At 41.1% G+C, this 25,683-nt stretch overlaps 1 protein-coding gene across 9 annotated transcripts in view; it reads left to right on the top strand.

The window, feature by feature from the left end:
* LOC129817310 (neurexin-3b-like) overlaps nucleotides 1–25,683 on the top strand; it is a 184,093-nt gene that overhangs the window by 132,348 nt on the left and 26,062 nt on the right. For all 9 annotated transcript variants that reach the window (XM_055872406.1, XM_055872404.1, XM_055872405.1 and 6 more), the window contains 3 exons: nucleotides 1,403–1,651; nucleotides 2,124–2,313; nucleotides 6,063–6,446. In XM_055872406.1, the coding sequence (XP_055728381.1) occupies nucleotides 1,403–1,651; nucleotides 2,124–2,313; nucleotides 6,063–6,446 (823 nt within the window). The remainder of the gene's footprint in view (nucleotides 1–1,402; nucleotides 1,652–2,123; nucleotides 2,314–6,062; nucleotides 6,447–25,683) is intronic.

The raw sequence follows: 25,683 nt of genomic DNA, 5'->3' as shown, positions 1-25,683 counted from the left end.
TACTGTCAAATCTTCCAGGATTATCTGTAATCCTGGAGCTGCAGAATCTGTTTGCTGACAGCTGTGCTCTCAAATATTACTACTACTGTTTGCCATGCACACACTGCCCTATATGCCAGAACCAGAGCGAGATAGAGGGGAGGAGAGAGAGAGATAAAGAGAGAGAGAGGGAAGGAAGGAAGGAGAGGGAGGCAGAGACAGTGTGAGAGAGGGAGAAAGAGAGAGTGAGAGAGAGAGAGAAAGGGAAGGAGATAGGAGAGAGAGGGGGAAGGAGATAGGAGAGAGAGAGTGAGAGGGAAGGATTTAGGAGAGAGAGGGAGAGAGAAAGAGAGAGACAGAGGGAAGGAGATACTCTTATTCTTCCTTAGCAGAGAAAAAAAAGAGAACCTTCAATTTTCCGCCTGAATGGATTTTAATTGACAATTCTGCCTCTCTTTTTTTCTGTCATTTGTGTTGTATTTGACTGTACTGCTGGTGCGGCGTTCTTCTCTCAGTGTGCATTAAACGCTGGGGTGGGTTATGCATGAATAAATAGATGGTGGTATATACAGGGGCATTGATATCCCTGGGGAATCAGTCTGCGTCCCAAATGGCACCTACTGTAATTGCCTACGTACTGCACTACTTTTGAACCGGGCGCATAGGGTTCTTATGGTCAAAAGTAGTGCACTATGTAGGGAACAGGGTGCCACTTGGGACCAGGCACAGTCTTAGAGCACCAGTGCTTTGCAAGTAATCCAAGGATCTTGTCATACAGATGTAGGATCTTAATTTGACTGATATTGTCACAGCAAAATTATCTTGCCGCAATGGAATTTGAATGTTTAGTTCATTATGTTGCTTATTGGTCATTCGGCTATTAGCTGGCCAAAAGTAGTGCAATACTGTTGATATAACCATGTGTTAGTGTGGGCTTTCAGTGAATTTATGTAAATCTCAAAGCTCTTTTGCATATCCTGCGGTGCAGGCAAGTGTTCAATCATATTGTTAGCATGTGATCTTTCTGCATATGGGCAGATTACAGTAAAAATGGGAAATGAAAATGGATATTGGATTCATGTGTTTAAAATACGACCAACATATTATATAAAACCCCATATTATACAAAAACCCATTTCATAGAAAACTCATATAATATTCCATATAAACTACATTTGACATTGGAATAGAACCTAAAATCTCGAAAAAAAATGATGAGTACATTATAATATGATACGTTTCCCTCTTTCTTTTTTCCATCTCTCCTCGTATTGAGTTTATTGTTCCTGTCTGCTACTCCTTGAATCTTCAAAAGAGGACCAACATATTACTCAACAGTTAAAAAAAAAACATATACCTTTTTTCCATATATGGACCTAGAATATTGTCCCTAATGATCTCTCTTCTCCTCTACTCCCTCCAGGTGGTCTACAAGAATAACGACATCCGTCTGGAGCTCTCCCGTCTGGCCCGCATCGTAGACCCCAAGATGAAGCTCCAGGGTGACGTGGTGTTTAAGTGTGAGAACGTACCCACCCTGGACCCTATCAACTTCGAGAGCCCTGACTCCTACCTCAGCCTCCCCAAGTGGAACACCAAGAGAATGGGTTCTATCTCCTTCGACTTCCGGACCTCAGAGCCCAACGGACTCATCCTGTTCACCCACGGCAAGGTAACCTAACTAATGAAATACCCGGATGAAGGTCTGAAGAAGACCCACATGTTGGTTTAATGATCCATTAAATGTTTGTGAGATTAGATTACCCGTGTGCTGGTGTTCTGCTTCTAGTAAGTGTAGAACTGTAAAAGAAAGGCACACACTCATATTTCCCTGCTGTGGATTTATCTGACCAAAGTTTCGGCTAAAGAGCCTTGATGTAGAGCTTTAGAAACTGGGTGGTTCGAGCCTTTAATGCTGATTGGCTGACAGTGAAAACAAATGTTTTGTCATACCCGTGGTATACGGTCTGATATACCACGGGTATGACAAAACATATTTTTACTGCTCCAATTAGGTTCTTAACCAGTTTATAATAGTAATAAGGCACCGCGGGGGTTTGTGATATATTGGTCATATACCACACCCCCTCTGGGTTTATTGCTTCCCGTTAGTCAGAAGACTCAGTACCTCACCTAATTTCCAGGCCCAGGACCGGCGGGACGCAGCAGGGAAGAAGAACAACAAAGTAGACTTCTTTGCTGTAGAGCTGCTGGATGGAGGGCTGTATCTGCTGCTGGACATGGGCTCAGGCACTATCAAGGTCAAAGCCACCCAGAACAAGGTCAATGATGGAGCCTGGCACCACGTGGACATACAGAGGGATGGACGTTCAGGTGAGGAGAGAGGGGTGGGGTGGAGTGGGAAGAGGAGGAGGAGGAGGAGGAAGAGGTGGTAGGGCTGTTGCTGTGACCGTATTACCGCCACACCGGCAGTCATAAATCATGACCGCAGTAAAATTCCACGTGACCGGTGAGTCACAGTAATCACCTCTTATGCACTCTGGAAATACGTTGGTGGTACCCAACTCACTAACGAGCATCAGGTCCTAATGGCCTGGTACTCAGGGCTCTATTGTCCCTCTAACCACTCTGACATCAATGCAAATGCAATCGAAAATCACATCAAACACTTCTCATCAAAACAGTGTCATGCTTTTTAAACTCACCTCACTGTGATGATCAATTTGAAGAAAGAAGTTCAACAACAGGTTGAAACTGAATGGGAACATGGTTGTTGTGGATGTTAGTAGTTGTAGTTGTGGATGTTGTTCCCGAAGCCTAACACAACAAAATGGACAGCACTTTCTAAGGTGATGGTTCAGTCAACACACTACTCGCATATTAGAGCTTATGCATACGCTGAGTGTACAAAACATTAAGAACACCTGTTCTTTTCATGGCATAGACTGATGTCACTTGTTAAATCCACTTAAATCAGTGTAGATGGAGGTGAGGAGACACGATAAAGAAGGATTTTTACGCCTTTAGACAATTGAGACATGGATTCAGAGGGTGAATGGGAAAGAGAAAATATTGAAGGGCCTTTAAATGGGGTATGGCAGTAGGTGCCAGGCACACCGGTTTGTGTCAAGAACTGCAAAGCTGCTGGGTTTTTCACGCTCAACAGTTTCCGTTGAGTATCAAGAATGGTCCACCACCCAAAGGACATCTAAGCCAACTTGACACAACTGTGGGAAGCATTGGAGTGAACATGGGCCAGCATCCCTGTGGAACGCTTTCGACATCTTGTAGAGACCATGCCCTGACAAATTGAGGCTGTTCTGAGGGTTTAAGGGGGGTGGAACTCAATATTAGGAAGGTGTTCCTAATGGTTGGGACACTCAGTGCATATGCATATTCCTATATATGAGCACAATCTCGAAAAAAATACGGAATTAAAATAATGATTGGGCCGTTATACAATACATAGCATATTACGCAGAAAAATATATATTTTAAATTTTTTAAGATGTCTCTGGTACATAATTGGTCTAGCCTTCCCAAATGAAGCACTAGGTAGCTGCAGGAACAGGGTTGGAGAACCCATGGTATGTAGAGGTCGGACCTGCAAACCGGGCTAATATATCCTCAAAACACCGGCCTTGAGGGCATTATCACTTTTATACAGCGGATTACCAACAGGGCCGGTGTTGTGCCGAAAATCCCCCCCCTGCCGGAAAATCCCCACCCCCCCATCCCTAGATTTGTGTCGGGACTACATCCTGTGGAAGGATGAAATTGTATGAATAATGAAAATGAAATATGTCTATAAATATTTGAATATGTTGGTAACCCGTTGTATAAAAGTGATGATGCCCTCAAAGCCAGTGTTTGGAGGAGATGTTGGCACGGTTTAGTCTCGGACCTAACAACACCCATACCAATATATCATCCAAACACCGGCTTCTCTGGCATTATCACTTAAATAATGCCCACTCTTCAAGCCCTTCAAGTTAATCAGAAACTAGTATTCAACAATGCCATGGTATGGTTAATTAAGCAATAACGCATGGGGTGGTGTGATATATGGCAAATATACCACGGCTAATGACTGTTCTTAGGCACGACGCAACGCTGACTGCTTGGATTGGCCATATACCACAAACCACAGAAGTTTGCTATTATATTGCTATTATAAACTGGTTACAAACATAATTGGAACAGTAAAAATAAATGTTTTGTTTTGTTATAAAGTCTGATATACCACAGCTTTCAGGCAATCAGCATTCAGGGCTTGGACCACCCAGTTTATAATGTAAAATAGTGGCAAAATGACTTACAAGCATATCTTGTCTGCCAAATGAACAGGCCTACATCCTTTCTGGCATGGCGCATAGCCAGATAACATACAGTAGGCCAATTCCTATTCTGTTCTTCTGAAATACATTTTCTTCATATCATTATGCTTCTTTAGACCTGCCTAAAATAAATCATGGATTTATTGTGATGGTGTATATTAAATTGATTTATTAGACTTGCTTAAATGTAGATGTTCCAAAGGTGTGAATCAGCAGCTTGTATGTGGCTTGTAGAGTATGTGTTGGGGCCTGGAGATGCTAAACATGTTGATGTTAATTAACGGTCAATTACCATGAGACCGGGGGGGAGGACAAGGAGGGGGGAGAGGGAAGATGATGGTGGCGGAGGAGAATGGTGATGATCGTTATAAAACCCCTCCGAATATACATCAAAGGCATCATACTGTTGCACGATTTGCAGAAGTATTTCTACCTTGTCCACAACCTGTACCCCCCCCCCCCCCCCCCCCCCCGCATATTGATTCGGGACCGGTACTTTAGTTTATTTCGAAATTATTTTCTTGAACTGCATTCTTGGTTAATGGGTCGTAAGTAAGCGTTTCATGGTAAGGGCTACACCTGTTGTATTCGGCGCATGTGACAAATACAATTTGATCTGATCTCGAGGATGAGGCGATAAGACGTGTATCATGAGGATGATAAAGCAAAACCTTTTAAATCCTATTTCCTGATTCTATTTCCTCCACAGCTTCTTTATCCTTTGTGTCCGCTGACCTGAAAAAGGTTGGAAAAACAGAACAGAACAGAGAAGAGAGGAGCTTTAGAGAGGAAGATTATATTTGGCGCGAGAAAGAGAAAGTCTGTCGTTGCCTTGAGCTCCATAACAGAATGGATTTCACTACATTAAAAGGAAAGAGGAAAGCGAGAGAGAGAGAGAGACTGACAGAGAGAAAGAGAGAGAGAGAGTGAGAGAGACTGACAGAGAGAGAGAGAAAGAGAGAGAGAGAGAGAGAGAGACTGACAGAGAGAAAGAGAGAGAGAGAGAGAGAGAGCGATGAAAGGAAAATATATAGAGAAACAGAGGCAGAGAGAGAGTGCTAGAGTGAGAAATAGCAGAGACAGACAGAGAGAGAGAAAAGAGAGAGGGAAAGAGAGAAGAAAGAGATAGAGAGAAGCAGAGAGAGAGAGTGTGAGAAGAAGGGAGGAGAGCGGCAGTAGTACTTCTGTTATTTGATGTCCTGTGTCTGTGTTATATATCAGGGTAGAGCAGCCAATTTAGCCCTGTGTCAACACATTCTACTTTGATGAATCACTACCTAGCACCAATAAAAAGAAGGGAAAGAAGGAAGGATTGGGAGAAGAGGAGGATTTTCTGAGGGAAGAGAGAGAAATTCGACAGATATATGGATATGGGCTGTGGTGGTATTAGCTTGATGTTAGAGAACTGTTTCATGGGACTTCACATGATGGGATTTAAATCTCTTAGTTAGACATCGAGGACAGTTAGTAGTTCACTGAGGTGTTTGAAGAACAAAATGAAGTGAATGACTTGAAGTTCTTTGGAACCATAAACCTGATTTATCCACACTCTCCTCTGACCAATGGCAAACAACAAGGACTCTTGATCATAGCCTAAGGCTAACATACTGGCCTTGTGAACCAGGCTTCAAGACTCTTCTATAATGTGTCGTCAGACACACAACTCTTGAGACTACTAGTCTAAGAATCTAAAGATACTCAATATTAGAATCGCTTAGACCCTAAAACTAACCTTCCCTTCCTCTTTCTCTCTTCCTTTCCTCACTCCATCTTCCTCCTCTCCAGGTATCATCTCAGTGGACAATCGTCGTACTCCGTTCACGGCCAGCGGAGAGAACGAGATCTTAGACCTGGAGGGAGACCTCTACCTGGGTGGTCTCCCTGATAACCGCGTAGGCCTGGTGTTACCGACCGAACTGTGGACGGCCATGTTGAACTACGGCTACGTGGGCTGCATCCGGGACCTCTTCATAGACGGACGCTCCAAAAACATTCGGGCCATCTCCGAGTCTCAGAACACCACAGGCATCAGGCCCACCTGCAGTAAAGTCACGGGGAAACAGTGTGATAGCAATCCCTGTAAGAATAACGGAGTCTGTAAGGAAGGGTGGAACCGGTTTATCTGTGACTGCACCGGGACTGGGTTCTGGGCCGGCACGTGTGAGAGAGGTGAGTCTGCTGCTTACTTCATGTTTGGAAAACTGATTGTTGTCATGTGCACGTCTCATTCAATTGCAGTGGTGGGTGAATGTACGGGCAGTCTTGAGGTTTTCTCCTTGTAATGTTTACCTCCGCTGGGTTAGCACTGAGTTGCATCGGCATGCTGCGTTGGATCGTGCTGTGTGATTGGAGATTGTGATGCTCATTGAGATGGGACAGTTTTATCTGCTTGTATCTGAAACCCCCAAAATGTCAAGCTTGGCCTAGGTGTCAAGGAAGTGAACGACAAGCTGATGTTGTGTTGAGAGCCGTTCTACTAACTAAACTACAGAAGTTCCGACTGGTTTGGATCAAATTACTTTTTTTTAGCAACGAAACGTTCTCCTCACTAACCCAACTCTAGAACTTGTGTTAGTTCAGCCAATTACAGAAGTGTGTTTGTCTAGCAAGGGACCTTAGAGCCAGTGTTCTGTTTTTAGCCTGATGGGATTATGAGAGGAAAGGAGTGGAGGAGTGTGACTTGGGACAGCTCCTTGTATTTATGGAGGCTTAGCAGAAAGATTTAATAGGATTCCACTTTTCCGCCAAGTGGCTTTTGTGCATGGTGCTGTCTTCTCTTCAGAAGGGGCTCCAGGAGGGGAATTGAACTGGGTCTTGACACACACACACACACGCACACGCGCGCACACACTCACATGCACACGCACACACACGCACACACGCTCACTCACTCACTCACTCACTCACTCACTCACAGTCTTGCGCAGCTAACCTTGTGGGGACATACAATTCAGTCCCATTCAAAATCCTATTTTACTTAACCCCTAGCCCTAACCCTTACCCTTACCCTAACCCATACTCTTATCCTTAACCTAACCCTAACCGGAAAACTAACCTTAACCCTAAACCTAACTCTAGCTCCTAACCCTAACCCTAAAACTTACCCTAGCTCCTAAACCTAAAACTAACCCTAGCTCGTGACCCTAACCCTAAAATGAATTCTAACCCTAACACTAATTCTAATCTTAACCCTAAAACCCCTAGAAATTGCATTTGACCTCGTGGGAACTTACAAAATGTCCCCAGTTGGTCAAAAATATGGTTTACTATTCTTGTGAGGACTTCTGGTCCCCACAAGTAGAGTTAAACACGTCCACACACATACACACACATACACACACACACACGCACACACACACACACACACACACACACACACACACACACACACACACACACACACACACACACACACACACACACACACACACACACACACACACACACACTGAGGCTTGTACTTGGCTGTGGGTGAAAATGGTCTCCCCATGTCTGGCGTTAAGAGCTCCACTGCATTTGGTTTTTATGACACATTCACTGAAGATAGGCTCACTCTGAGCTGTTGGGTGTGTGTCTGTGTGTGTGTGTGTGTGTGTGTGTGCGTGTGTGTGTGTGTGTGTGTGTGTGTGTGTGTGTGTGTGTGTGTGTGTGTGTGTGTGTGTGTGTGTGTGTGTGTGTGTGTGTGTGTGTGTGTGTGTGTGTGTGTGTAGGATGCTATCGGAGTATTGTTCTCCTGGACTGTCTCTAGTTTAACAGGGGTCTGCAGGATGGGTTGAGGTGATTTTAGAAGAACTGCAGTCTTGTGAAAATCCATAGTTTGCGGTGAGATCATAATGACTTTTTGGAGCTGGTTGTTTCCACTAAACACAACTGTAGTGGAGAGTCATAGACAGGCATCTAATGGCAAGATTTCTAGTACTTCCAATCTTGTTGAAGGCTTCAAATTGGAACAACAGGATATGGACATACCGGAGGCTATTTGTTGGACATCTTTGAATACTAAAAGTTTTTTAAATACTTCAAAATTCAACAGTTCAAATTCATTATTTGGCATTAGACTAAAGTACATTTCTCTCATATGAACACTCTCTCTCTCTCTCTCTCTCTCTCTCTCTCTCTCTCTCTCAGCAACAGCATCTCGCAGTTGGAGAGAGAGAGACATAGAGAAAGAGAGAGAGAGGAAAGGCAGAGAGGAGAGGCAGTAGGCAGGCGGGCTGTGCGATCACGATAACCTTGCCTAGGTCCTGGATAGCCAGCTATTTTTGTACCACTCCGAGGCTCTGTCTGTGTGGGCGTACTAAATGGGGGCTGATGGGAAAGCACTGCCAGACCACACACACAGAGAACATACACGCACACACCGATGCACGGACACACACACACACACGCACATACACTCACTTGCACGCACGCGCACACACAGACAGAGACACACAGACACAGACCACTGCTGCCGGAGGGGTGGAGGAATGGAGTGACAGAGGGACGGAGGGACAGACATGCTAACACAGCACTGCACCAGTCTGCCGTTCCACCCATAGAAAAAGAACGCGCAGACACATGTTCCTGCCATCCTTCTCTCTCCACCCCCCCTCCATCCCTCCCTCCCTTCCTTGTCCACATCCTGTCCTCCATCACAATGCTAGCTGACCTTACAGTGGGAAATGGACATACATACTGTCTGGACACTTGGTTTTTCTTACCCATATTTTTATTTTTTTATTTTACCGTTATTTTACCAGGTAAGTTGACTGAGAACACGTTCTCATTTGCAGCAACGACCTGGGGAATAGTTACAGGGGAGAGGAGGGGGATGAATGAGCCAATTGTAAACTGGGGATTATTAGGTGACCATGATGGTTTGAGGGTCAGATTGGGAATTTAGCCAGGACACCGGGGTTAACACCCCTACTCTTACGATAAGTGCCATGGGATCTTTAATGACCTCAGAGAGTCAGGACACCCGTTTAACGTCCCATCCGAAAGACGGCACCCTACACACAGGGCAGTGTCCCCATTCACTGCCCTGGGGCATTGGGATATTTTATTAGACCAGAGGAAAGAGTGCCTCCTACTGGCCCCCCAATACCACTTCCAGTAGCATCTGGTCTCCCATCCAGGGACTGACCAGGACCAACCGTATGCTGCTGGCATATAGAGAGATGGTGTTCTGATGTATAGGGCCTGTGGGTGTTGTAGTTTTTTGTTGTTGCCTGAAGGCTGCTGTTGTTGTAGTTCTGACACATATGGCTGTGGGTTGTTGTAGTTTATAGTAATTATTGGTATTCTGGACATCTCAGCGGTTGCCAGGTCTGCCTGCCTTACCCCTTGCCTGGTCCTAAATATTTGATCCCGATTTAATCCAGGAAAACCCCTCATTTAACATTAGTGGGCACAACCACATAAATAGGCGTATGTCCTCACAATACACAGTAAGCCTATATTGTCACTATACACAGTAGGCCTATTTCCTCACAATAGACCATAAATAGGCCTATGTCTTCACAATACACAGTAAGCCTATGTCGTCGCAATACACAGTAGGCCTATTTCCTCACAATAGACCATAGACAGGCCTATGTCCTCACAATACACAGTAGGCCCATGTCGTCACAATTCACAGTAGGCCTATGTTGTCACAATACACAGTAAGCCTATGTCGTCACATAACACAGTTGGCTTATGTCATCACAATACACAGTAAGCCTATGTCGTCACAATACACAGTAAGCCTATGTCGTCACAATACACAGTAAGCCTATGTCGTCACAATGCACAGTAGGCCTATGTTGTCACAATACACAGTAAGCCTATGTCATCACAATACACAGTAAGCCTATGTCGTCACAATACACAGTAAGCCTATGTCATCACAATACACAGTAAGCCTATGTCGTCACAATACACAGTAAGCCTATGTCCTCACAATACACAGTTGGCCTATGTCACAATACACAGTAAGCCTATGTCGTCACAATACACAGTTGGCCTATGTCGTCACAATACACAGTAAGCCTATGTCGTCCCAATACACAGTAAGCCTATGTCGTCGCAATACACAGTAAGCCTATGTCGTCACAATACACAGTAGGCCTATGTCGTCACAATACACAGTAAGCCTATGTCCTCACAATACACAGTAGGCCTATGTCCTCACAATACACAGTAGGCCCATGTCCTCACAATTCACAGTAGGCCTATGTCCTCACAATAGACCATAGATAGGCCTATGTCCTCACAATAGACCATAGATAGGCCCATGTCCTCACAATTCACAGTAGGCCTATGTCCTCACAATAGACCATAGATAGGCCTATGTCCTCACAATAGACCATAGATAGGCCTATGTCCTCACAATACACAGTAGGCCTATGTCCTCACAATAGACCATAGATAGGCCTATGTCCTCACAATACATAGTAGGCCTATGTCCTCACAATAAACAGTAGCTAGGCCTATGTCCTCACAATAGACCATAGGTAGGCCTATATCCTCACAATACACAGTAGGCCTATGTCCTCACAATACATAGTAGGCCTATGTCCTCACAATAAGCAGTAGCTAGGCCTATGTCCTCACAATAGACCATAGGTAGGCCTATGTCCTCACAATACACAGTAGGCCTATGTCCTCACAATACATAGTAGGCCTATGTCCTCACAATAAACGGTAGCTAGGCCTATGTCCTCACAATAGACCATAGGTAGGCCTATGTCCTCACAATACACAGTAGGCCTATGTCCTCACAATACATAGTAGGCCTATGTCCTCACAATAAACAGTAGCTAGGCCTATGTCCTCACAATAGACCATAGGTAGGCCTATGTCCTCACAATACACAGTAGGCCTATGTCCCCACAATAGACCATAGATAGGCCTATGTTTTCACAATACACAGTAGGCCTATGTCCTCACAATACACAGTAGGCCTATGTCCTCACAATAGACCATAGGTAGGCCTATGTCCTCACAATACACAGTAGGCCTATGTCCCCACAATAGACCATAGATAGGCCTATGTTTTCACAATACATAGTAGGCCTATGTCCTCACAATACACAGTCGGCCTGCATTCACAATACAGTCTAGTTCTATGAATATTCCTATCCCTGTAGGTCTCTGATGTGTTATGGGATTGGTGCAGGCGTTTCACTGTGAATGATGATACATGCATTCAGGGTAAACAGGGACATTTATAATTGCTATGATGCAGTATTATTATGTGCTGTTTATGCAGTGTTTGGGGGTGTTTGTGAGTCTAGGATGTCTGCTGCTGCTGTTGTTGTTGTGTCTGGTCTAGTCTTCTCTCTTACTTGATCTCTTACACAGATGTCAGTGGGGTCCTGGGGAGGAAGAGAGAGAGGGAGGGAGAGAGAGAGAGAGGGAGGGAGAGTGAGAGAGAGAGAGAGAGGGAGATTCCGAGATGTTATTGACATCCAGGGCTTGGTATTGATTGAAAACACCGTTATACAGTACACTACAGTGGAGTGGACAATACAGTGCTTTTCACACACTTACAGATCAATAGACTCTGTGGGATATCTCAGCGAGAGGTTAACCGTCTATCTTGGTAGTCTTTTTTGACTGCAGATACTTTGATGTAGAGAGCTTTGAGTCCCATAGATTTTTATTGGTTTGTATCCTGTTTCTTGCCTTCAATGGCATAAAATAATGGTACGATAAAATAAAGAACAGGTCACAAAGTTCAAGGACGACCAAACAACCTCTCTGGCTTAAGTACAGAATAAAATGACAAAAAAGTTCCCCACCGTACTTCTAAAACAAAAGTTGTGCCCCTGATTTAACCTGAGCTGTATGTTGGCTGTTAGATGAAAGAAGCATCGTGCTTGGGAGCAGCAGAGTCAGCCTGGCATCCACCTAATATTATTTGATATGTTTCCCCCTGTACCTGTGCAATATTTGGGCATATTTTACCCCTCTCTATTTGAGGTGTGCCCACAAGGTATAACGGCGCCTATGATCAGAGGTGTGCTACGCGATGTCGCTATCACAGAGACAGATGTTGTTTCAGCGGGTGTTCAAGTCAGTCACAGTGTGTGTGTGTGACATCTTCACAAACATGTGAGTGCATGTGTGTGTGTGTGTGCCTGTTTGCTCGTCAGTGTGTGTGTGTGTGTGCGCGTTTCTGTATTCGTATGTATCTGTGCACACAACTGTGCGTGCCAGCCAGTGTGTGTGTATCTCTGTGTCAGGCTCTGAGTGTGTGTCAGACCTCTAGCACCATACAGGCAGGGGCGTGCTCCCAAGGCCCAGACAGGTCTCCTCTCGACAGGGCTGTGACCCGGGGCAGAGACCTGCCAACCCTCCAACCCTCCATGCCTGTGATCTGCATTCAAATTGCACTCCTCTGGGTCTCTGCTTCCTGGTAGACTGCATAGAGAAGACAGTGAATATTCTGTTTGTGCTGCCTCTCTCAATGGTGAGAAGAAACATAATATCCTCTCTATATGTCCTCTCTCTATATCCTCTCTCTATATCTTATCTCTATATCTTCTCTATATCCTCTCTCTATATCCTCTCTCTATATCTTCTCTCTATATCTTCTCTCTATATCCTCTCTCTATATCCTCTCTCTATATGTCCTCTCCCTATATCTTCTCTCTATATCTTCTCTATATGTCCTCTCTCTATATCCTCTCTCTATATCCTCTCTCTATATGTCCTCTCTCTATATCCTCTCTCTATATCTTCTCTCTATATCCTCTCTCTATATCTTCTCTCTATATCTTCTCTATATGTACTCTCTCTATATCCTCTCTCTATATCTTCTCTCTATATCCTCTCTCTATATCCTCTCTCTATATCCTCTCTCTATATGTCCTCTCTCTATATACTCTCTCTATATCTTCTCTCTATATCTTCTCTATATGTCCTCTCTCTATATCCTCTCTCTATATCCTCTCTCTATATGTCCTCTCTCTATATCCTCTCTCTATATCTTCTCTCTATATCTTCTCTCTATGTCCTCTCTCTATATCCTCTCTCTATATCCTCTCTCTATATTCTCTCTCTATTTCTTCTCTCTATATCCTCTCTCTATATCCTCACTCTATATCTTCTCTCTATATCTTCTCTCTATATCTTCTCTTTATATGCTCTCTCTATATCCTCTCTCTATATCCTCTCTCTATATGTCCTCTCTCTATATCCTCTCCCTATATCTTCTCTATATGTCCTCTATCTATATCCTATCTCTATATCTTCTCTCTATATCCTCTCTCTATATCTTCTCTCTATATCCTCTCTCTATATATTCTCTCTATATCCTCTCTCTATATCCTCTCTCTATATCCTCTCTCTATATCCTCACTCTATATCCTCTCTCTATATCCTCTCTCGATATCCTCTCTTTATATCTTCTCTCGATATCCTCTCTTTATATCTTCTCTCTATATTCTCTCTCTATATCTTCTCTCTATATCTTCTCTATATGTTCTCTCTCTATATCCTCTCTCTATATCCTCTCTTTATATTCTCTCTCTATATCTTCTCTCTATATCCTCTCTCTATATCCTCACTCTATATCTTCTCTCTATATCTTCTCTCTATATCCTCTCTCTATATCCTCTCTCTCTATGTCCTCTCTCTATATCCTCTCTCTATATCTTCTCTATATGTCCTCTCTCTATATCTTCTCTCTATATCCTCTCTCTATATCCTCTCTCTATATCCTCTCTCTATATCCTCTCTCTATATCTTCTCTCGATATCCTCTCTCTATATCTTCTCTCTATATCCTCACTCTATATCTTTTCTCTATATCTTCTCTCTATATCCTCTCTCTATGTCCTCTCTCTATATCCTCTCTCTATATCTTCTCTCTATATCTTCTCTATATGTCCTCTCTCTATATCCTCTCTCTGTATCTTCTCTCTATATCCTCTCTCTATATCCTCACTCTATATCCTCTCTCTATTTGCCGCTGACAAACATAAGAGTTATTGAAGCTAGTGCTGCAATAAGGTTAAAGCATTTCAATAATATCCGCAAGTGAAATTCTTGTTAACTGGCATTTTCTGACCTAATGGAAAATGACATAGCGAGAGGTAAGAGAGGGAGACGGGCAACAAAACACAGAAGGAAGAAGGAGAAAATCATTCATCTCTTTTCCTCTCTATAATGTCTGCCTCTGTTTAGAAAGCTAGGGGTGCCATTCGTCTTTAGTCATTATATTCTACTACATGAAAAGGTTATCCAGATAGCTAGTATTCTCCTTACTGAAAATGCAACTCAGGTACATAAAAGGAGTTTCTCTGAGGACATCTTCCTCTGACAGTAATAACAACATCAACCCAACAGACGCATCTCAATAGATAGATCAATGTCAGCATGTAGACATGAAACATATTATGTAACCAAAGTCTGGAAATGTACAGTATTTCATCACCTAGCCACCACAGAACTACCTCCCCCAGTCAGCATCATTGTGTCAGTACTAAGGTGTAAGCAGGAGGCTATAAAATCCATTGTCTTTCAGCGTTGACTGAGTTTTATAGCAGAGGTTCGAGAAGAGAAGGAGTAGGAGAGGCTGAGGGAGGGAGGCTGGTGTTTAGGGAAGCTTGGTGTTGTGTTGCTGACAAACACACTAGGCAGCTACCTGCTGGTGGTAAAGTGGCCTTGTTAATCAGGTAAATAGGCCTGTAATGAAGTGAGTGTCAGAGGAGGAGAGGAGGAGGAGGAGGAGCATTGGGATCCCACTGAGATTATCCTCTTTCGACTGCCTCTCTCGTTCTCTCACTCTTTCTTTGCCCCTATCGACCTTATTTCTCAGCCTCTCTTCTCCGTCTTTCGCTCTCTTTCTCTCACTGCCTCTATCTCTCAATCCCTATCTCTTTGTCTCCTGCCTCCCTCCCTCTTTCTGACTCCCTCCACCCCCCCTACCCCCACTATCTCTCAACCTCTCTCTCCCTCTCTTTCTCCAGTCTCTCTCTCACTCTCTTTCTCCAGTCTCTCTCTCCCTCTCTTTCTCCAGTCTCTCTCTCCCTCTCTTTCTCCAGTCTCTCTCTCCCTCTCTTTCTCCGGTCTCTCTCTCACTCTCTTTATTCAGTCCCTCTCTCCCTCTCTTTCTCCAGTCCCTCTCTCCCTCTCTTTCTCCAGTCTCTCTCTCCCTCTCTTTCTCCGGTCTCTCTCTCCCTCTCTTTCTCCAGTCTCTCTCTCCCTCTCTTTCTCCAGTCTCTCTCTCCCTCTCTTTCTCCGGTCTCTCTCTCCCTCTCTTTCTCTAGTCTCTCTCTCCTACTCTTTCTCCGGTCTCTCTCTCCCTCTCTTTCTCCGGTCTCTCTCTCCCTCTCTTTCTCTGGTCTCTCTGGTCTCTCTCTTCCTCTCTTTCTCCAGTCTCTCTCTCCCTCTCTTTCTCCAGTCTCTCTCTCCCTCTCTTTCTCTGGTCTCTCTCTCCCTCTCTTTCTCTGGTCTCTCTCTCCCTCTCTCTCTCCCTCTCTTTCTCCGGTCTCTCTCTCCCTCTCTTTCTCCGGTCTCTCTCTCCCTCTCTTTCTCCGGTCTCTCTCTCCCTCTCTTTCTCTGTTCTCTCTCTCCCTCTCTTTCTCCGGTCCCTCTCTCTCCTTAGACTCAGTAGATGTATTGGATTGTGTCTATTGTATCGTGTGTTCTCCCTGGCAAGGCTCTACTGCCCACACTGCTCTCACTGTATTCTCTAATGTTGTAGATGTGTAGGGATGATTTGATCCTTTTTTTGTATGAGGATCCCCATTAGCCGACGCCAATGGCGACAGCTAGTCTTCTTTATAAATATCATTAAAAAAAAACTACAACTAAATAATCTCCCCGATGACAAATCTCTCCTAGAGCCTCCTATAGCCGTGTAGGTTTAGATCAGGCATCACCCAGTGGGACAATCAGCTGGAGACAATGGAAGTGCTACCTGGATATTAGCGCAATCTGTGTTATTGATGTCATTCTTCTTTTACATACTCATGCACAATGCGGTTTGGGTGAGTCATCTCAGTCACATTCCAAAGCGAGGCTTGTTTGAATCGGCATAGTCCCTTATTGTCAATACGAGTTTGTTTTTCCTGGTAGAATTGAGGGAGCTTGTATGAAGTGATTGAAGGATGTGGGTTTTATCATTTGATGAGAGAGAAATGGATGTCTGGAGTTGAGAGATCAACTCAACGTGGGGACTGTCTGGTTTAAATATACTTACTGTACAAAACTGTCTGAACAAAACTACATTTACAGACACTCTGCTGTTCAATTGATTGTGAAGAACTGCTGGCAACACAGCCATTCAATTAGCAGCTAATATTATAACACACGCTCAATGTACGAGCATTTTTAAACACAATTCCCATAATATTTGGTTAGAGCTTATAAAACGATACAATACAATAAATCCTCTTGTACCTTCCTGATATCAATATTAATATTATCTCGGTGTCCTTGAAGGAAGTCTAGGGAACTATTTCTTGTACAGCGTAAAACACCACACTCCCATCTCCCGCCGCCTGATAGAAGTTGAACTTCACGGAAAGGTCAGGCGTAGTGTGTGTAAGTGTGTAAGTGTGTAAAGCCGTCTTGGCTGTCGTCTTGTCTTCTCCTTCGGGGGTAAACACCTGCTTGTGGTTGTTTAGAGTGACTCATTAGGTACACACACACGACATCTTTCACCGTGGTGTGTCTGTGTGATGAAGGGAGATCCTTACCCCTTTGTCCCGCTGCATTGAGAGAGGTGCACCCCCTTTCCAAACACACACACACACACACACACGCACGCACGCACGCACGCACGCACGCACGCACGCACGCACGCACGCACGCACGCACGCACGCACGCACGCACGCACGCACGCACGCACGCACGCACGCACACACACACACACACACACACACACACACACACACACACACACACACACACACACACACACACACACACACACACACACACACACACACACACACACACACACACACAACACACAGGGAGACAGGGAGACAGAGAGGTGAGAGAAGGGTATTCCACCATGCTACACACATAGACAGCCAGGAAGCACACAGCTGCTGCTGCACACATGACATTACATACTGTAACATAATGTCTATTTGTCCACTTAGAATGGTTCAAACGCCTTGCTTTTGTTTATGCTGCTGCTATGCATAGTCACTTTACCCCTACCTAGATGTACATAATACCTCAATTACAGCGACTAACCGGTGCCCCCGTACGTTGACTCTGTACCGGTACCGCCTGTATAATGCCTCGCTATTGTTAGTTTATTCTCTTACTTTTTAAAAACATAGTAAATATTGTTCTTAACTCTTATTTTTTTAACGGCATTGTTGGATAAGGACTTGTAAGTATATATGTGATAAATAACATTTGATTTGATTTGAATTAATTGTGTGGGTGTTTTCAGCTTTAGAACCCCCCCCTTTCGGCATCCAAGTAGCCCCCCCTCCCTCGCATCTTCTCTCGTTTTCCCCCTCATCCCCCCCACTCCCCTGCTTTTCCTCACTCACCTACCTCTTCTTATTAACCACCCCTAGTCTTCTTCCCTTACTCGGCCCCTCCCTCCCTCCCTCCCACCTGCCTCCTCCCCTCCCCAGGGGTGATAATCACCTTTACCAGGACATTTATCTCCTCAGACAGTGAGGGTGACACCTCAAGGTCTGCCTGACTAACAACCACACCCTGGCTCTCTGCTCTGCTCTACACATCAGGAGGGTGAGGGGAGGAGAGAGAGGGAGGGAGAGTGAATGTGAGAGGGAGAGCACTCAATACAGTGTGAGATGAGAAGGGGTATTAAGGGGACACAAGATCACAAGGACACTTACAGCAGGGTGTTTGTGTCTGCACAGGCATTCTTGCAAGTGTGTATGTATGTGTCTAGGAATCTATACACTTTGCTAAACATGTTGTGTTTTTTTTGGGGGGGGGGGGGGGAAATTACACCACTAAGTTCCATGGGGATTTTTACATATGCAGCACACAGTTGGAACAAAGTTTTCCCATATTCCGTTGGATGATTCCAGGGTGTTCCATTCATTCCTGAACATCCATCTGTAGGTTGAGAAGAAAGGAATCCATCCAGAATATTCCACAAACATCACGAGTGAGATACACAAGCGGGAACAACAGAGTTCGGAGCTCAGGGAACAATTCTAAATGAATCCTGTTTCAGTTCAGGCTGAGATGTGGCTTATTGTGTGATGGGAGACAAACAGCAAGGACCAGCACATTTCCCTCCCCGGCAACAGTCTCAGCCTCTTTTCACTCTATTTCTACGTGTTTGTCTTTTAACACTTATCGTCTTCGGAGAGTTGAAAAATGGTTGAATTGAGCAGAATAATGAGTTTTGCATCAGCGTCTGGATCAACAGTGAGGATATGTCCCAATTGGCACACTTTTCCCTTTATAGTGCACTACTTTTGACTGGTCAAATGTAGTGCAGTATATAGGGAATAGGGTACCCTTTGGGATGTAAAGGTGGCTGCCTCCTACAATAAAGCACCTCGACTTAGAGAGGGAGTGAGGGAGGAAGCCTATTCTTGAAAATGGTTTCTTATAATTTCCCTCCTATTATCTTATTCTCTCTATCCTCTCTATATGTTATTCTCTCTATGTGTTATTCTCTCTATGTGTTATTCTCTCTATATGTTATTCTCTCTATGTGTTATTCTCTCTATGTGTTATCCTCTCTATATGTTATTCTCTCTATCCTCTCTATGTGTTATTCTCTCTATATGTTATTCTCTCTATATGTTATTCTCTCTATGTGTTATTCTCTCTATATGTTATTCTCTCTATGTGTTATTCTCTCTGTGTTATTCTCTCTATCCTCTCTATGTGTTATTCTCTCTATGTGTTATTCTCTCTATGTGTTATTCTCTCTATCCTCTCTATATGTTATTCTCTCTATGTGTTATTCTCTCTATGTGTTATTCTCTCTATATGTTATTCTCTCTATCCTCTCTATGTGTTATTCTCTCTATATGTTATTCTCTCTATCCTCTCTATGTGTTATTCTCTCTATATGTTATTCTCTCTATATGTTATTCTCTCTATGTGTTATTCTCTCTATATGTTATTCTCTCTATGTGTTATTCTCTCTGTGTTATTCTCTCTATCCTCTCTATGTGTTATTCTCTCTATGTGTTATTCTCTCTATGTGTTATTCTCTCTATGTGTTATTCTCTCTATGTGTTATTCTCTCTGTGTTATTCTCTCTATCCTCTCTATGTGTTATTCTCTCTATATGTTATTCTCTCTATGTGTTATTCTCTCTGTGTTATTCTCTCTATCCTCTCTATGTGTTATTCTCTCTATATGTTATTCTCTCTATGTGTTATTCTCTCTATATGTTATTCTCTCTATGTGTTATTCTCTCTATATGTTATTCTCTCTATGTGTTATTCTCTCTATATGTTATTCTCTCTATGTGTTATTCTCTCTATATGTTATTCTCTCTATATGTTATTCTCTCTATCCTCTCTATGTGTTATTCTCTCTATGTGTTATTCTCTCTATGTGTTATTCTCTCTATCCTCTCTATATGTTATTCTCTCTATGTGTTATTCTCTCTATATGTTATTCTCTCTATATGTTATTCTCTCTATCCTCTCTATGTGTTATTCTCTCTATGTGTTATTCTCTCTATCCTCTCTATGTGTTATTCTCTCTATGTGTTATTCTCTCTATGTGTTATTCTCTCTATCCTCTCTATATGTTATTCTCTCTATGTGTTATTCTCTCTATATGTTATTCTCTCTATATGTTATTCTCTCTATGTGTTATTCTCTCTATATGTTATTCTCTCTATCCTCTCTATGTGTTATTCTCTCTATGTGTTATTCTCTCTATCCTCTCTATATGTTATTCTCTCTATGTGTTATTCTCTCTATATGTTATTCTCTCTATGTGTTATTCTCTCTATATGTTATTCTCTCTATGTGTTATCCTCTCTATGTGTTATTCTCTCTATGTGTTATTCTCTCTATCCTCTCTATGTGTTATTCTCTCTATCCTCTCTATGTGTTATTCTCTCTATCCTCTCTATGTGTTATTCTCTCTATCCTCTCTATGTGTTATTCTCTCTATCCTCTCTATGTGTTATTCTCTCTATCCTCTCTATGTGTTATTCTCTCAATCCTCTCTATGTGTTATTCTCTCTATATGTTATTCTCTCTCTATGTTATTCTCTCTATCCTCTCTATGTGTTATTCTCTCTATATGTTATTCTCTCTATCCTCTCTATGTGTTATTCTCTCTATCCTCTCTATGTGTTATTCTCTCTATGTGTTATTCTCTCTATCCTCTCTATATGTTATTCTCTCTATATGTTATTCTCTCTATATGTTATTCTCTCTATATGTTATTCTCTCTATGTGTTATTCTCTCTATGTGTTATTCTCTCTATCCTCTCTATGTGTTATTCTCTCCATATGTTATTCTCTCTATATTTTATTCTCTCTATATGTTATTCTCTCTATGTGTTATTCTCTCTATACGTTATTCTCTCTATCCTCTCTATGTGTTATTCTCTCTATCCTCTCTATGTGTTATTCTCTCTATATGTTATTCTCTCTATATGTTATTCTCTCTGTATGTTATTCTCTCTATATCAAATTCTCTCTATATGTTATTCTCTCTATGTGTTATTCTCTCTATCCTCTCTATGTGTTATTCTCTCTATGTGTTATTCTCTCTATATGTTATTCTCTCTATGTGTTATTCTCTCTATATGTTATTCTCTCTATATGTTATTCTCTCTATATGTTATTCTCTCTATGTGTTATTCTCTCTATATGTTATTCTCTCTATATGTTATTCTCTCTATATGTTATTCTCTCTATATGTTATTCTCTCTATGTGTTATTCTCTCTATATGTTATTCTCTCTATATGTTATTCTCTCTATATGTTATTCTCTCTATATGTTATTCTCTCTATGTGTTATTCTCTCTATGTGTTATTCTCTCTATCCTCTCTATGTGTTATTCTCTCTATATGTTATTCTCTCTATCCTCTCTATGTGTTAATCTCTCTATCCTCTCTATGTGTTATTCTCTATATCATCTCTATATGTTATTCTCTCTATCCTCTCTATGTGTTATTCTCTCTATCCTCTCTATGTGTTATTCTCTCTATGTTATTCTCTCTATCCTCTCTATGTGTTATTCTCTATATCCTCTCTATATTTTATTCTCTCTATATGTTATTCTCTCTATGTGTTATTCTCTCTATGTTATTCTCTCTATCCTCTCTATGTGTTATCTCTCAATCCTCTCTATATGTTATTCTCTCTATCCTCTCTATGTGTTATTCTCTCTATGTTATTCTCTCTATCCTCTCTATGTGTTATTCTCTCTATCCTCTCTATGTGTTATTCTCTCTATGTTATTCTCTCTATACTCTCTATGTGTTATTCTCTATATCCTCTCTATATGTTATTCTCTCTATGTGTTATTCTCTCAATGTGTTATTCTCTCTATATGTTATTCTCTCTATCCTCTCTATGTGTTATTCTCTCTATCCTCTCTATGTGTTATTCTCTCTATCCTCTCTATGTGTTATTCTCTCTATGTTGTTCTCTCTATCCTCTCTATGTGTTATTCTATCTATGTTATTCTCTCTATCCTCTCTATGTGTTATTCTCTCTATCCTCTCTATGTGTTATTCTCTATATCCTCTCTATATGTTATCCTCTCTATGTGTTATTCTCTCTATGTGTTATCCTCTCTATATGTTATTCTCTCTATCCTCTCTATGTGTTATTCTCTCTATGTTATTCTCTCTATATGTTATTCTCTCTATGTGTTATTCTCTCTATGTGTTATTCTCTCTATGTGTTATTCTCTCTATGTGTTATTCTCTCTATCCTCTCTATGTGTTATTCTCTCTATCCTCTCTATGTGTTATTCTCTCTATGTGTTATCCTCTCTATATGTTATTCTCTCTATCCTCTCTATATGTTATTCTCTCTATCCTCTCTATGTGTTATTCTCTCTATATGTTATTCTCTCTATCCTCTGTATGTGTTATTCTCTCTATGTGTTATTCTCTCTATATGTTATTCTCTCTATGTGTTATTCTCTCTACATGTTATTCTCTCTATCCTCTCTATGTGTTATTCTCTCTATCCTCTCTATGTGTTATTCTCTCTATCCTCTCTATGTGTTATTCTCTCTCTATGTTATTCTCTCTATCCTCTCTATGTGTTATTCTCTCTATGTGTTATTCTCTCTATCCTCTCTATGTGTTATTCTCTCTAACATCTCTATGTGTTATTCTCTCTATGTGTTATTCTCTCTATCCTCTCTATGTGTTATTCTCTCTATGTGTTATTCTCTCTATGTGTTATTCTCTCTGTGTTATTCTCTCTATCCTCTCTATGTGTTATTCTCTCTATGTGTTATTCTCTTTGTGTTATTCTCTCTATATGTTATTCTCTCTATCCTCTCTCTGTGTTATTCTCTCTGTGTTATTTTCTCTGTGTTATTCTCTCTATCCTCTCTATGTGTTATTCTCTCTGTGTTATTCTCTCTATATGTTATTCTCTCTATCCTCTCTATGTGTTATTCTCTCTATGTTATTCTCTCTATGTGTTATTCTCTCTGTGTTATTCTCTCTATCCTCTCTATATGTTATTCTCTCTATATGTTATTCTCTCTATATGTTATTCTCTTTATGTGTTATTCTCTCTCTGTGTTATTCTCTCTATGTGTTATTCTCTCTATATGTTATTCTCTCTATCCTCTCTATGTGTTATTCTCTCTATATGTTATTCTCTCTATGTGTTATTCTCTCTATGTGTTATTCTCTCTATGTGTTATTCTCTCTATCCTCTCTATGTGTTATTCTCTCTATGTGTTATTCTCTCTATATGTTATTCTCTCTATCCTCTATGTGTTATTCTCTCTATGTTATTCTCTCTATCCTCTCTATGTGTTATTCTCTCTATCCTCTCTATATGTTATTCTCTCTATATGTTATTCTCTCTATCCTCTCTATGTGTTATTCTCTATTTGTTATTCTCTCTATCCTCTCTATGTGTTATTCTCTCTATGTGTTATTCTCTCTATATGTTATTCTCTCTATCCTCTATGTGTTATTCTCTCTATGTTATTCTCTCTATCCTCTCTATGTGTTATTCTCTCTATCCTCTCTATATGTTATTCTCTCTATCCTCTCTATTTGTTATTCTCTATATCCTCTCTATGTGTTATTCTCTCTATGTGTTATCCTCTCTATGTGTTATTCTCTCTATATGTTATTCTCTCTATTTGTTATTCTCTCCATGTGTTATTCTCTCTATATGTTATTCTCTCTATGTGTTATTCTCTCTATGTGTTATCCTCTCTATTTGATATTCTCTCTATCCTCTCTATGTGTTATTCTCTCTATGTGTTATTCTCTCTATGTGTTATTCTCTCTATGTGTTATTCTCTCTATCCTCTATGTGTTCTTCTCTCTATCCTCTCTATGTGTTATTCTCTCTATGTGTTATTCTCTCTATCCTCTCTATGTGTTATTCTCTCTATCCTCTATGTGTTCTTCTCTCTATCCTCTCTATGTGTTATTCTCTCTATGTGTTATTCTCTCTATCCTCTCTATGTGTTATTCTCTATCCTCTCTATGTGTTATTCTCTCTATGTGTTATTCTCTCTATCCTCTCTATGTGTTATTCTCTCTATATGTTATTCTCTCTATGTGTTATTCTCTCTATGTGTTATCCTCTCTATGTGTTATTCTCTCTATCCTCTCTATGTGTTATTCTCTCTATGTGTTATTCTCTCTATATGTTAATCTCTCTATCCTCTCTATGTGTTATTCTCTCTATGTGTTATCCTCTCTATATGTTATTCTCTCTATCCTCTCTATGTGTTATTCTCTCTATGTTATTCTCTCTATATGTTATTCTCTCTATGTGTTATTCTCTCTATGTGTTATTCTCTCTATGTGTTATTCTCTCTATCCTCTCTATGTGTTATTCTCTCTATCCTCTCTATGTGTTATTCTCTCTATGTGTTATCCTCTCTATATGTTATTCTCTCTATCCTCTCTATATGTTATTCTCTCTATCCTCTCTATGTGTTATTCTCTCTATATGTTATTCTCTCTATCCTCTGTATGTGTTATTCTCTCTATGTGTTATTCTCTCTATATGTTATTCTCTCTATGTGTTATTCTCTCTACATGTTATTCTCTCTATCCTCTCTATGTGTTATTCTCTCTATCCTCTCTATGTGTTATTCTCTCTATCCTCTCTATGTGTTATTCTCTCTCTATGTTATTCTTTCTATCCTCTCTATGTGTTATTCTCTCTATGTGTTATTCTCTCTATCCTCTCTATGTGTTATTCTCTCTAACCTCTCTATGTGTTATTCTCTCTATGTGTTATTCTCTCTATCCTCTCTATGTGTTATTCTCTCTATGTGTTATTCTCTCTATGTGTTATTCTCTCTGTGTTATTCTCTCTATCCTCTCTATGTGTTATTCTCTCTATGTGTTATTCTCTCTATCCTCTCTATGTGTTATTCTCTCTATATGTTATTCTCTCTATGTGTTATTCTCTCTATGTGTTATCCTCTCTATGTGTTATTCTCTCTATCCTCTCTATGTGTTATTCTCTCTATGTGTTATTCTCTCTATATGTTAATCTCTCTATCCTCTCTATGTGTTATTCTCTCTATGTGTTATCCTCTCTATATGTTATTCTCTCTATCCTCTCTATGTGTTATTCTCTCTATGTTATTCTCTCTATATGTTATTCTCTCTATGTGTTATTCTCTCTATGTGTTATTCTCTCTATGTGTTATTCTCTCTATGTGTTATTCTCTCTATCCTCTCTATGTGTTATTCTCTCTATCCTCTCTATGTGTTATTCTCTCTATGTGTTATCCTCTCTATATGTTATTCTCTCTATCCTCTCTATATGTTATTCTCTCTATCCTCTCTATGTGTTATTCTCTCTATATGTTATTCTCTCTATCCTCTGTATGTGTTATTCTCTCTATGTGTTATTCTCTCTATATGTTATTCTCTCTATGTGTTATTCTCTCTACATGTTATTCTCTCTATCCTCTCTATGTGTTATTCTCTCTATCCTCTCTATGTGTTATTCTCTCTATCCTCTCTATGTGTTATTCTCTCTCTATGTTATTCTTTCTATCCTCTCTATGTGTTATTCTCTCTATGTGTTATTCTCTCTATCCTCTCTATGTGTTATTCTCTCTAACCTCTCTATGTGTTATTCTCTCTATGTGTTATTCTCTCTATCCTCTCTATGTGTTATTCTCTCTATGTGTTATTCTCTCTATGTGTTATTCTCTCTGTGTTATTCTCTCTATCCTCTCTATGTGTTATTCTCTCTATGTGTTATTCTCTTTGTGTTATTCTCTCTATATGTTATTCTCTCTATCCTCTCTCTGTGT

This window comes from Salvelinus fontinalis, chromosome 20 (genome assembly GCF_029448725.1).
Source record: "Salvelinus fontinalis isolate EN_2023a chromosome 20, ASM2944872v1, whole genome shotgun sequence".
Taxonomy (NCBI): domain Eukaryota; kingdom Metazoa; phylum Chordata; class Actinopteri; order Salmoniformes; family Salmonidae; genus Salvelinus; species Salvelinus fontinalis.
The sequence above is the reverse complement of the archived record's forward strand: the minus strand, read 5'-3'. Positions and strand labels throughout refer to the sequence as shown.